The sequence below is a fragment of the Hypomesus nipponensis genome, chromosome 21, assembly GCF_054491055.1.
Source record: "Hypomesus nipponensis isolate SF chromosome 21, ASM5449105v1, whole genome shotgun sequence".
Taxonomy (NCBI): Eukaryota; Metazoa; Chordata; class Actinopteri; order Osmeriformes; family Osmeridae; genus Hypomesus; species Hypomesus nipponensis.
The window spans coordinates 5,571,890-5,585,688 of record NC_140381.1 but is presented as its reverse complement, the minus strand read 5'-3'; the positions used below and the strand labels follow the sequence as shown (position 1 = coordinate 5,585,688).

The 13,799-nt window shown below is 46.4% G+C and overlaps 1 protein-coding gene across 3 annotated transcripts; it reads right to left on the bottom strand.

The window, feature by feature from the left end:
• Window positions 1-259: 259 nt before the first annotated feature.
• On the bottom strand, window positions 260-13,590 carry slc2a15b (solute carrier family 2 member 15b). 3 transcript variants are annotated; one of them, XM_084685858.1, is made up of 13 exons: window positions 13,274-13,590; window positions 13,030-13,169; window positions 10,252-10,350; window positions 8,196-8,356; window positions 7,958-8,082; window positions 7,599-7,744; window positions 6,733-6,865; window positions 6,021-6,208; window positions 4,718-4,828; window positions 4,243-4,344; window positions 4,033-4,108; window positions 2,297-2,424; window positions 260-2,112 (listed from the first exon to the last, which is right to left on the bottom strand). In XM_084685858.1, exons 2-13 carry the CDS (start codon window positions 13,072-13,074, stop codon window positions 1,873-1,875), a joined length of 1,554 nt encoding a protein of 517 aa, XP_084541984.1. In that variant the 5' UTR covers window positions 13,075-13,169; window positions 13,274-13,590; the 3' UTR covers window positions 260-1,872. The 3 variants fall into 3 exon arrangements, with proteins under 3 accessions (XP_084541984.1, XP_084541983.1, XP_084541985.1); XM_084685857.1 differs by having other exon boundaries at window positions 13,030-13,590; XM_084685859.1 differs by lacking the exon at window positions 13,030-13,169.
• Window positions 13,591-13,799: the final 209 nt, after the last annotated feature.

Here is a 13,799-nt window from a genome sequence, read left to right as displayed (position 1 = left end):
TCCCTTTCCCCACGATGATCATCTTCACGGCCGATAGGAAACATATCGCGGAATCTCCGAAGGATCCGGAATCGTCCTCACGTCTGTTTTGCTGCATAATCCCCCTCTATGTGCAGTGTTTGATTGGCTAATCCTCAAAAGGTCTTTGTAGGGGGGTATATGGATTCTCCTGTGATTGATTTTTGGATGTTGGACACTTGCACACGTCTGAAGGGGGTTGGAGGAGCGTTCATGTGGGAGAGAGAGCGAGAGGGATGGAGGATGTGATTGGACCAGACAGGCTATCATGTTAGATCAACAGTTCAGGTCTCAGTTAGCTTTGACCTTGCCCGAATGACGAGATAACAAATTGAAATGTGTTCACGCATATTTATTCTGGCACTTTACATACATTTTTCAACTTCCAACAACCTTTGATTTGATGTGTATCTTCTTTGTTTAAATATCTTTCAAACATACTTCAAATAAATCTGAACACAACCATACAGCTACTTGGATCCATAGAGCGTGTAAATATGTCAAACGAAGGTGATATAGTGTTTGAAATCAATATGGTTTCAGACCTCAATCAATCTGGTATTTAAAAGGGTTTCAAATACTATTTGACCCAGTTCTGGCATGAAGTATATCCTTTGACACCCTGAAATGTGGATATTGTTTCGACAGGTAAATTGTCCCATCTTGAGAGATAAAATGACTACTACAGTAGCCATGGTAACAAGCTCTCATGTCAAGAGAGAGGCACAAACATTGTACTCAAAAGGCACGTTACATATTTTAGAGCAACTTCATGTTGTGTTACAAAATACACAACTAAGCCCAAGTCGTTGCTTGCTCCATGAGAGGTAAACACAACAGTAGCTTTACTGTTCATGTGATGACACGCCACCTCGGATGTCACTTCCCGTTAAGACCAGTCTCCAGGAAGTAAACGTCACGTGAGATATCAGATGGAAAGACTTTGTTGTATGAATAAATAAATACATAATACTGTACAATGTAGTGAAGGTATCAAGCATGACTGTGTTGAAAACGTCACGCATGTATCGTGACGTGTTCACAAAAACAAAAAGGGCACAAACGGTCACAAGCGGTTAGCGACAGAGTAAAACAACTGCAGAAAGAAGAAGCAGCGTTGAAAGGCAGTACTGACACTCTCCTTTGCTCAGCCTGTGTCCAAACGATTATCATATTACCGATGAGCGATCTCAAACAGGGTTAATAAGCTTTCATAAACACACACGCACACAGTCCCATACACACACACACACACACACAACACAACACAACTCACAGGCAGTGTAAACGTCAGTGAGACTGTACAGACCAGCACACGGACGTACTGTGCAATATGACCATACAGTGTCGTGGATTATGAACCTTGTGAACCTTTTATCCATTTTTCATCTGTAAAATGTCATTAGCAGTAACCTTTTGACGGTAAACCTTCTAGAACTGGTTTCCTGGAAACAGAAGACAGTCTGAGCTGGGGAAAAGAAACTAAAACATATTTCAAGATCTGCTACTGATACGTTTTTTCTTCCTTTACCCTCCTCAAGGACATTACTACATCTGCGTCCGAGAACAAATCACAACGGACATAACCTAGGTAAGTAAAAGTGTATTTCTGGTGGGCACCAATTCCACCATGTCGCTTTACCTAGTCGTTCACATCGTTCACATCAGCGCACTGAAAAGTAGGAGAGACGAGGGCGGGACCTCCCTACCCGTATCCTACTGTTGATACATCCCATTCTTTCCTCTACCGCCATCCCTCTAGCTCTCCCTCTACTCTTCCCGCCGTCCTCAACACCGACCGCCCGACCCCTCGTCCTCCCTCCATCCCTCTCTCCACTCCTCCGCTCAGACCGCTCAGATCACTCTGTCCTCGTTCTCCAGGGCCCCGTAGCCGTTCATCTTGTTGAGCTTGAGGCGGTCCCCGTGGTCCAGGTCGGTCGTCTCGTCCCGCCCCACGCCGTTCCTGGGGGCGAACATCTGACTGATCTCCACAAAGGTCTTGTTCTTGGTCTCGGGGATGATCAGGTAAACGTAGGCTGCCACCATCAGGCAGATACCACAGAACACCAGGTAGCAGTAGGACCCTGCAGACATCTGGGGCGAGGAGAGGGGGGGGGACAAAAGTGGAAACGGATTGTGTGATCATCGGTGGAAGAGTCGGGCCGCGGCTCGGGAGTTTTGGGAGTGAAGTTATAAGGGGGACGTTTTTTGTGGAGAATCAGGCCAAGATCCTGATGTTATGGTAGAGAGAGAGAGAGACAGAGAGAGAGAGAGAGACCTGGAGGAAGGGGAACACGAAGCCCACGGTGAAGTTGGACAGCCAGTTGAGCAGTCCTGCCACGGTGTAGGCGGCCGGTCTGTGAGACTGTGTGAACAGCTCTGCTGTCATCAGGAAGGGAACGCCGGCTGGACACAGGGAGGAGGACCACACACACACACACGGTCACTACACACACGGTCACTACACACACACGGTCACTACACACACATACACACACACATGGTCACTACACACACATACACACACACATGGTCACTACACACACACACGGTCAGTACACGCAAGTTCGAGCAAGACAAGCAGACACACAACAAGCATGTAAATTCCCTCTCCCTCTCTCCCTCCCTCTCTCCCTCTCTCCCTCTCTCCCTCTCTCCCTCTCTCCCTCTCTCCCTCTCTCCCTCTCTCTCTCTCTCTCTCTCTCTCTCTCTCTCTCTCTCTCTCTCTCTCTCTCTCTCTCTCTCTCTCTCTCTCTCTCTCTCTCTCTCTCTCTCTCTCTCTCTCTCTCTCTCTCTCTCTCTCTCTCTCTCTCTCTCTCTCTCTCTCTCTCTCTCTCTCTAAAAATTAAAACCTCAACCCTAAAACTATCGAGCCTAATTGATTTAGGAAATGAAGTCAAGCGAGTACAGGCTTCTATTTTGTTTGATATGATTAACCTAAGCGGATAATGCAAATTGATTGCGATACAATTCAAATACTCCCAAATAAGACTATTGGTCAGGACACATTCTCTGGCTGAAAGAATCGATCCATTCACGTTATCAATGTAGTCCATGTGGGTTTCAGAATCATTGTCGAACCAAACATTTAAGGTTTGAGCCAAAATAGACTCATCACATGCCACTGTTTATGCAGTCACATGAAGGTAGTAGAAAGTTTTAAACGCTGCAAAAGCCACAGATATAGAAACCCGCTGGACTGTTTGTTTTGTTTGTACCACTAGTTCCAATACATTCAGTAAAATTTATGGGCATTTTCATTGGCTCACACATTTAAATGAACATAATAAGCGTCTAATTATGAGCATGCCTTGCCAACACTTCATTATTTGCGCATGCATGATAACTGCGCGCGCAGGAAGTTTTTATATTGTCGGGACCAATAACTTGCAATTTGTCAAGACCTATACTAGCCTGTGCATGAGGCAGAGTGTTGTTGATGCGAGGGCTTTTGTCTAAGAGAGCCGTATTCATCATCACCATCTTATGAAGAATGAGCCATTAACGAAGCTAATTGCGGCAACCTAGATCCGCGTCTGAGTTTCGACGTATGGATTTTCGCCGGGTTGACGAATGACATTATGTAAACCGCGCATACGGCTATTCATCATTCTTACTGCCGCTCAACACGGTGCCTGACGTTGTAAACTAACTATTGCTTTTAATTTAGTTCACTCACTCCACAGACAACCGCAAATAAGCGCGCGTGAGAATGGATGTTCTCGTATCCTGTGGTGGTAGTTATATCCTAATTTCCAGGACTAATGAAAGACAATGTTTCTTCTGTGTAGAAACGTCAAAAAGAGTTACACACGGCACTGTTATTCTCTACCACTAGAGAGCAGTGTTTCCTTGTGTGAGGATTATGACGTGAACCGGCTCAATTGGGTTAGTGTGGAATAGGTGAACATTTGTCACTGCACTGTTTTGAAGTGCTTGTCAAAGGAAAGTTAGTCAAACCTTGTCAACACAAAGTACAGGGGGGAAAAAGAGTACATTTGGAACATTTACTACCTGGCCCAATACAGAACCCAGCGATGATTCCCACCACACAGCCAACACTGACATAACGCATGAACTCCACTTGGGCCTGTGAAAGGACACACACACGCACACACACCCAACACACACACACACACAACATTATCATCACGGCCTTGTGTTGTCTATGTATAGTGTCACGAGCAAGAGTCCCGATGTGTACAACAGAACCCTCAACACTACCTGTAACAGTAGAGAGACGGTGATCCCAGCACAGCAGATGGACATGAAGCTGAACCCACCAATCATCAGGGGTCTCCTGCCCACTCTCTCGATGGTGAAACACTAGGGGAGGGGCACGAGACCAACTTCAGCACGCGTTGCGTCCATTGAATCGTGAATATACATTATGCATATACGTAAATGTACACGGTGAGTCAATACTCAACAATTCTCTGAACATATGCGGTGCGTATGATCATTGATCCGATTCTGAGTTCGAGTTGTGTACAGAGCTCAGACATTTACATGTCATCAATGTCAGACTGCTGGAATCAATTGCACTTCAAGTGTCGGAAAGAAAATAGTGACGTACCCTGTCAACTCTGACCCCTGAATGTCTGAGATGTCCTGCTGTCCTTCTCTCACACACACGTGTGAGTGTGTGTGTCACACACACTGCTGTGTGTGAGCAGGGTAAGACTCGTTTCCAACTCACCCCGACCAGTCCAGAGAGAACTTCTATGGCTCCGGTTCCAACTGTTGTATACTGGATCTGAGGTCTTGGGATCCCCGCGTTCTCAAAGATGGCGTTGGTATAGAACCAGATCTGCGGTAGGGAAATGTAGTTCTTTAAGGACACCGGGAGGGCCACAGGGCTTGAAGGCTGAAGTGGCCACGGTGAGCTGTGCTCAGGGTAACCAAGTGGAGATGCATAATGCTGTCAATTTCCAGACCAATTCATCACCAAAGGTCATTTAGAACATGTGCACTGATGATCAACAGCGATTCATCATAATCATGATCATTATCGTCCAAAACCACCGTCATCCACACGTCTGATGCATTTAATCAATGTAATGTTCCCACTTGACAACATTATAGTACTCCCTGAGAGATTCATTTGCATGTTTTCATCTATCTCGCTTCACTATGTTAACAATGTCTGCAGGAACAGGATTTGAATACATTTGAATCGGTTAATACGGATGTACTCCGACAGCCGCTCTTCTATCGCGGACACACAAGCTGAGTTCCCACCAGTAGAAGGCAGACCTGGAAACAGAGCTTCTCTGGTTGAAAGGGGGTAGAACACGAGAGGGGTTCTTCTCTCGTCAGGGCTGCCCGCTTCCGGTTGGTTCCACGCTTTGGAACAGCTGCAACAGTGCAAAGACTGCATCGAACGCTCAAGCTGGGAAATGGTGTCAACCAGCGTGTGAGCTACACGCGGTCTTACAACACCACTTGATGATGTACGGTGTGTGTGTGTGTGGGTGTGTGTGTATATGTGTGTGTGGGTGGGTGTGTATGTGGGTGTGTGGGAAAGGCAAGTGGTTCTCAACTCTGGTCCTCAGGGACCCCCTGTCCTACATGTTTTAGATGTTTCCCTGTTCCAACACACCTGATTCAAATGAATAGTCGTTACAAGGCTTCTGCTTAGCTAGATAACGACCCATTCGTTTGAATCAGGTGGGTAAGTAGGTAGGTACCTGAGGACCAGGGTTGAGAACCACTGATGTAGGGTGTCAATATAGACCGCCATAGATTAAAATGAAGTAAAATTGGGGGAGAACATGCTAGAACATGATGGGCGTGGTGTGTGTCTTTGTTTCTGTGTGTGTGTCCTGCTCAGTCACTCTTTCAGTGAGATTGTGATATATGGTGTGTGAGAGTGTGTGTGTGTGTGTGTGTGTGTGTGAAGGAGGGAGTGTGTGTGGAGGGGGCAGGTTTAGAGCACAGCTGTTAACATGTGGAGATGGATGCATACCAGGCCGCACACACACACACACATAAAGACCCACCGCGTCGATGCCAGACAGCTGCATGCCGATGTTGATGACCACGATGGTGATGACCTGCCAGCGAACGCTGCGGTCCTTCAACAGACCAATCACAGACACCGTCTGGATGGAGGACAGCGAGCGCTGCTCCTCCTGCATCTCCTCGATCTCTGCCTGGATGTTACACCTGGCACGGTACCACTTCAGAGCTGAGGGAGGGAGAGGGGGAGGGGGAGGGAGGGAGAGGGAGGGGGAGGGAGGGAAGGAGGGAGCAACAGAGAGGGAGTCGGAGAGGGGAGAGAGAAAGAAGGAGGGGAGAGGGGGAGGAAGAGGGAGGGAGGGAGGGAGGGGGAGGGAAGGAGGGAGCAAGAGAGAGGGAGTCGGAGAGGGGAGAGAGAAAGAGGGAGGGGAGAGCGAGAAAGCGAGAGAAAAGGGGAGACGGAAACAAAGAGAGATTATTATTTTAAGATTAATTCATCTTTATCACCACCATCATTGTCATCGTCATCATTCTCCACAATACCATCATTTCCAAAAGCTGCTATGATAATACAGATGCCAGCCCTCTCACTGGTTGTCTCAGATTATCTTTTATGAATGACTTTGAATCTGGAACAGAGACCTCTCATGCAACCCTAGCCCTCTAGTTCAGAGTTATCTAAAGCAATACGAGTCACCTGATCTACCAACCAATCAAAGTCAGAAGGGAAAGCTGCTATTATGGGTGTCTCACCTGTGACAGTGGCGTGGATGTTGTGTTTCTCCATGAGCAGATAGCGAGGGCTCTCAGGGAACCATGGCAACAGCATCAGCTGGACGGTAATAGGTACCACCAGTAAGGACAGGAGAAGAGGCCAATGTTCTTCCTGGGGGGAAGAACAAAGGTCAAAACAGCACAGGGTCAAAGGTCAAAACGGCACAGGGTCACAGTAAGGTCGGGGGGGTTTCACCAAGGCCGGCCTGTGTTTCACTCTTTTTTTTCTCTCCTATTTCGTAGATCCTCACAGAACTGGAAGAGCCTAAGAAGCAGATTGACTGAAGGAGCTCCATGTTGCTTTTGCCCAGCCCATCGTATGAGATCTACGCAAAGTCATGGCTGAGATGAAGTCTTCCAGTCTGCTTCTCACGGGCATTAGATTCAACACAGACTGGGAAGGAGAAAGGACTGCCAAGTGCTCCTAATGTTGGCTTTGTTTTGATGACATTACTCCATGAAGCTACCATCTGGAGACAGATTATTAGTGGATCTTAAAGCTCTTAATATGTTAAATTATCATTATAATTGATCATATATTAAATATGTATGATTATGGAATAGATCTGCCTGTCCACAACGCCACAACGGTATAAATGCAATCCATCCATCCATTAATCTGTCCATCCATCCATCCATTAATCTGTCCATCCATCCATCCATTAATCTGTCCATCCATTAATCTGTCCATCCATCCATCCATCAATCAATCAATCCATCCATCCATTAATCCGTCCATCCATTAATCCATCCATTATTCTGTCCATCCATCCATCCATTAATCTGTCCTTCAATCCAACCACCCACCCACCCAGGCACACCGCCCGTTCTCCGGCCCCACCTACCCTTCCCAGCACTTCATGCAGGCCCAGGACCTGAGCGACGAACACCCCGACGCAGATGAAGATGCTGGGCACGAGGCCCAGGAAGCCCCTCAGGTCCTTGGGGGCAATCTCCCCCAGGTACATGGGCACCACGCTCAGAGAGATGCCTACAGCCGGGTTCAGGACGCCGCAGAGGAGGGGCACGGGACACGAAGGGGAGGGGATAGGAGCAATAGCATCGCAAACGCGTTATCGTTGCAAAATGATCCTGACGGATTAAGGATAGAACTAGGGGAAAGGGTTGGGAATAAAAGATCTAGGGGCAAGTATTAGGACAAGAGCTCGGACTAGGTTTAGGGTCAGGATGGACTGTCCCATACCTGAGTGTATCCCTGTAATGAGGCGTCCGATGATGATCATCTCTGGGGAGCCACAGATCCTACTGAAGCCCATCAGAGCTGCAGCTAGGAACACCAGAATCGTGGACCGCACCAGAGTCCCTTTCCTGCGGACACACACACACACACCACTGTGTCAGAGCTCAATAACATACTCACTGTACACTTAATGTCCACACACACACACACACACAGTCTCTCGGTCTCCCGCACGGCGTACCTCCCGTATTTGGTGACCAGCATGCCCACCAGCAGGGAGCCCAGCATCCCCCCGATGGCGAACACAGACACGGTGAGGGAGTACATGAGGGTGAGGGTTTCCTCGTCCAGGGCCGTCCCGTTGCGAGAGATCCTGGTCTGGTTGTAGAAGTCCTTGATGTACTGAGACACAGGGAGAGGCAGACAGGGGCCGCTAACCGTCACTGACCGCTCCAGGGTGGAGGGCTTTGACCAGTGCGCCGGGCGATGTTGGGATGGGTGAAGAAATCGGTTTCGTATCTTTTGACCGTTGATTATGATGAGTATGAACATGTGGTCATGTTAGGACAACCTATGAACCCCAAAGACCCCATTCTGTATGAAAATAAATAGTGCCACTTAACGAACTTAACCAATTACAGCTGAAATTTGTGACGCGCAGCCAATCCACAGCTACAGTGTACATGACAGTCCTGGCAATTAGGTTGTGAGGGATTTCACATTGTGCCGTGCTCAGATGAAAAAGTAAGTGAGAGACATTTGTCGTGAGGTGGTTGTATTTCACATGGGGTTCCTACCCTGAGGAGGTCAATTTGAGGCACGACTTCAGAGGACCGTCTATTGTAGTCTATAGGTGGACGAAAAAGGATGCTTTTGCAAAAGCATTCAACCCATACCCCCTGTACTGAGTCATAAACGTACCAAGTAACCCATCAGTTGAGAATACATAAATGGTGTGTATGAGAATTTGCTAAAACAAAATAAACAGCGTTCGAGAAAATGCATGTGACTTTCTTGCCCTCTCTCTCACCCTGCATTTCTCCCTCTCTCCCGCTGTCCCTCGCCCACTCCTCCTTCCTCTGGTATTTTCAAGTCACGGGCCAATCATTTGATTCTGAGGCCTGCTCCTCTGGCGACACACGCCACTTCCCTGGTAATGCATTTACTAGCAGGACAACACTAATGTGTTGCTGACATGTAATCAATTATCTCTCACTGTGTCCCACAGCTGAGGAGTTAGTCTTCTGTCCGACACAGACTGTGCAGTAGACTGTGCTTCCCGGGGCTGCGCTCTTGTGAGTCCCTCGGGCAGGTTCAAAGGTCACCGGTAATGACTGGCCGATCCGGCCATGCATGAAAAAGGGGGAGAAATACAGCGTGTTCTAGCTAAACTGATACGTGGTTGCCATAGCCACTAATCCTCACTTCTTCTGGGACTAAACTTAACTTTTCCCTTCATAATGAGTCTAACCTTATTAAGATCAAATAGCTGATGTCTGACTCTGAATTTCATTACCTTTTAAAATCCCGTCTAACTAGCTGTGACTACTGATCAATGGCCACCTTACAGAGAGAGATGGCCGACTTGCTTGTGTGTTTCTGATTGTTTTCAAACATCCTGAATGACTGGCTATGTACAAAAGCTCAAACAAGCTACTGTAGCATACCCCATGGAAACTGTAACCATTTGACATGTTTTTTAGAAGAGATTCAGTACAAAACAAGACAATGATAAAGCTTGTGCGGGGCAGTACATGACGTGGTCACTGTAAACGATTCCTTTAGCACACGCTATTATCCAAATCTTTAGCAGTCCTAGAAGAGTAGTACTGTATGATAGCAGACACCAAAGCATTGGCACCCGTCCCGCTCAGGAGCTTTGCTACGGTCTCATGTGAGACTAACCATGTCCAAAGTGACCCGGTTCACAGACCACGTCATGGCAAATCCACCACATAGCTGACAAGACCCATGATGTGTTCTCCAAGACCTAGACCTACTGTGTGCGTGTGTCACGGCAATGTAGGTGAGGGGGGAGGGTGTGTGTGTGTGTGTGTGTGTGTGTGTGTGGGGGGGGGGGGGGGTCATATAACGCTGTCTATGATGGAACAACGTGGTCTAGAAACCATGTCTGTGACTCCACATGAAGACTCATAAATATCTCCTGGAATGTTTGGATATCCTTTGGATATATTCCTGCATGATTTCTCTGGTGGAAGGTTGGCTGTGTTTCCGGACCCTAACCAGTTAAGTGTGAGTGTGTGCGTGTGAGCATCTAATCTGCTGGTGACTCCTACCTCTGCTGGGGAGTTGACTACTGCCAGGTTGTAGCCGTAGAGCATGGAGCCACCGAAGGAGGCCAGGAATGCCACCGCCAGCAGCGACTTGGTGAGATGCTGGTGAAGAGCAGCAGATTAGAGGGGGTTCAAAGGGAGGACAGTTTGGCTGTCAATGGGAGGCTTTGGGAAGATCTGGGAGATTTGTTTTCAGTTGCTTTGGCCTATTTATTTTTTTACATTGACAGATACTGATTTGGCACGTCAAGCAAGTCTAGTAAAAGATAACTCCTTCACATAATCGTGAACCTATGCCCGTCCTGAGCATATGAATTATGAATAAATGTTTACTTTTACTGGCTGTAATGCAAAAACATCAACAGTTAGACGTCGCCCACAAGGTTCAGTTATGACCTTGGCAGTGTAAGCCCTTTTCTGTGATTGACATAAGAGCTTTATGTAGGAACTTGACCTAAATCGTTGTTATTGTGGCTGTTGAACTGTGCATGGCTGAAAGACTATAAAGTAGTCATTGTCAAATACAGATAAAAAAAAAAAACTGTTTCTCACCAACTGTATATTGTAATGTACCAACATTGTGAGTACATTTGTGACTTGAAAGAGTCAACCCTTGACCTGGCATACCTCTGCATCACTCTCCTGCCAGATTACCACGTTTTGGGGGATTAGTGATTCATTTTCCATGTAGGGCTGTTCAAGAGGACAGAAGCAGGGTACACGGTGGTATCAGACTGTTGGAGAGAGCCATGCTCTTCACTTGCCTGGCCCCAGTCCACAGCAGCACATGACTGAAGCAGAACATTACTGAAACGTTTCTGGAAGAGATCCAGATCTGCTTGTTACCATCGGTTCCCTTCTGCCCGGGTCTGCCAAATACACATTTCCTTCACTGAACTATTGATTCAAATTCAAGTGTGTGCAACAGGTGCATCTGGATGGACCAGTAACAACTCGCTCATTTGATTTGATCACCAACATCCGTTTTATGGTAGAGATGAGAAAACAAGAGATATAACCTACAGGACCAGGTTGACCAGGTTGCAACCTTAACAATGTGAGGAATAAACACATGAGAATTCAGAATCCTTTCAATTCTACAGTGTTGTAGACTGTGTCACCGTACAGGCTGAATTCAGAATCCTTTCAATTCTACAGTGTTGTAGACTGTGTCACCGTACAGGCTGAATTCAGAATCCTTTCAATTCCACAGTGTTCTAGACTGTGTCACCATACCGGCTGAATTCAGAATGCTTTCAATTCTACAGTGTTGTAGACTGTGTCACCATACCGGCTGAATTCAGAATGCTTTCAATTCTACAGTGTTGTAGACTGTGTCACCATACCGGCTGAATTCAGAATGCTTTCAATTCTACAGTGTTGTAGACTGTGTCACCATACCGGCTGAATTCAGAATGCTTTCAATTCTACAGTGTTCTAGACTGTGTCACTGTACAGGCTGAATTTCAGCACTTAAACCGGCACTCTGTTGTGGCACTGGGCTTACAGTAGCTAGGCTTCTACAGCGGCAAGTAAGATTCCTACACAGTCAACAAGAAGACCACAGAGGACAAAAATCCTGGATGAAGAAAAAAATATATATTTAAAAAAAACTAACCCTACAGTATAGTTTTGGACCATCTTTGTAGGACATTGAGTAACAAAACTGGCTAAATAAATCATTCGACAGTTCCACGCTTAAACTGTTTGACACGTAACAACAAATTCGATATCTATGGACAAACAACCCTTTTCTTATGCTAAAGACGCATAGACTACGCCGAAGGCGTACTATATTTAAGGCCTGCCATGTCCAAACTTGGGGGCATTGTAAATTTGACTCATTTTGAAACGAGGTCCGCAGACAATGAGAGCACAGTCCCAGCCATGGAGGAAAACTAACTTAGTTTATAAATGCTCGGCAACAGACAGGTTCAGACAGCTGTATGGAAGAATAGCTTTATAGAGGGACAATGCAGCCCTGTGACATCAGATAAGAGGTCAGTTTAGTTCGCCAACCACCCTTACTTCTGTTGACGTTTGCAAGCTATTGATCTTAGTCATGAAACGTGGAGAGACATTTTCATGAGCCACTTCACTTTTCCGTTCTGAGATATGGAGTGTGTGCCCTCGAGCCGTGTTAAGCTGCAGTATTAGATCTTGCGTAGAGCTTGGTTGTGTGATGCATTCCTTTCAGAATTGAAGGCACTGGCTGAGCTATTAATGCAGGACACTTGGTTGTAAGGGAGCACATCCACACTGCCCTCACCAGAATAGAACAAACATAGGTTGGCTCCTGCAGGCCTGTCCTACAACTGGATTGCTAGGCAACTGGAATCATCTATGAATTACGGTGTGTGGACTTCTGCATCTTCAGAAACCGACCATTGAGACAATCGTTTTTTTTTTTATGTTCTCAACTAACATGACGGCTAACATGATGATTTGAAGCTCATGCTTCACCTTATCATAGTAGGTAACAGTTACTCTATGAGCATACCACCAGTATACCACTTATTAGGTGTCATCAACGGTGGTCTTGTTACTTAACACTCTTACATGATATTTATATGGTACATAAGTTAGCTTGTGTACCAGAAAAAACTAAGTAATCCACTGCATAGAATCAGGTGATGCTGCTGACCGCCACAGTCAAGATGTGATCTGATAAGGGTAAAGATCTCAATAAGTAAGCCAGCTTTCATGCCACTGAAGATTCCAAGGTTTATTTTACAAGTTAAAAAAAGTAAATAAATAAATCATGATTGAATTTAAACTTACCCCACTAAATTTCCCATCGGATGCTAACAATACTTCCTCCGCCATCTAATTCCTGAACATATGCTCCCCGTTAATGCCGTGCAGTTTCGAGAGAGAGGAATTACAATCTACAATCGTCTTAATACCACCGGCATCTCTCACTACATTCATTTTGAGGAGAAAGGAGGCGTGTCAGGATGATGGGCGTAATTGATAAGTCTGAAACTTTCAGCTACCAATCCCCTGGGCCCAAAGTGTGACGGACCTTCCCAGTAGCAAGGTAGTTGGACCTCCTCCCTCCCCTTCGGAGTTGAGGGCCTGCAGCGATCACATGATAGCGGTCAGCGTGATTCGGTGAGCCCCGCTCAGCCAGCCAGCCTTGTGTATTAGATCAACTTGCTTCTGAAAAGGTGTTGGGGCCTATTTAGCGGACACACTAAGCTAGCGGAATAGCTGTTTTGGCGTAAACTTCAGAGAGCAACCCAATTCAACTAGAGAGAGCCGAAAAGTCGGACGCAATATATGATTTCAAATAAGATATTAAGCTATGCAATTGCTGTGAGACATAGCAACATAGTTGCATTCCCTTAAAAAATGCATTCTCTATGAAACAGTCATAATGACGTAGCATATCCTAACATAGCGCACCTGAAAGATAAGTGCCTGTAATTAAGGGCAACGTTCTAAAATACCTCACACCTCACGACCATATCGCACTTAACAGTGAAAGCGACTGCAAGGATGCCAATAGGCTATAGGTCAATTTCAGCAAGCTTGTGAGTGAGTGTATA

Bases quoted from the DNA above. Each gene is read 5' to 3' on its own strand.
- slc2a15b (XM_084685857.1), bottom strand. From the start codon at position 13,074: ATGGCGGAGGAAGTATTGTTAGCATCCGATGGGAAATTTAGTGGG. The intron at 8,083-8,195 runs GTACGCCGTGCG...GTGTGTCCGCAG, and splicing joins CTGGTCACCAAATACGGGAG to GAAAGGGACTCTGGTGCGGT. The intron at 6,209-6,732 runs GTGAGACACCCA...TCCCTCCCTCAG, and splicing joins CATCCACGCCACTGTCACAG to CTCTGAAGTGGTACCGTGCC.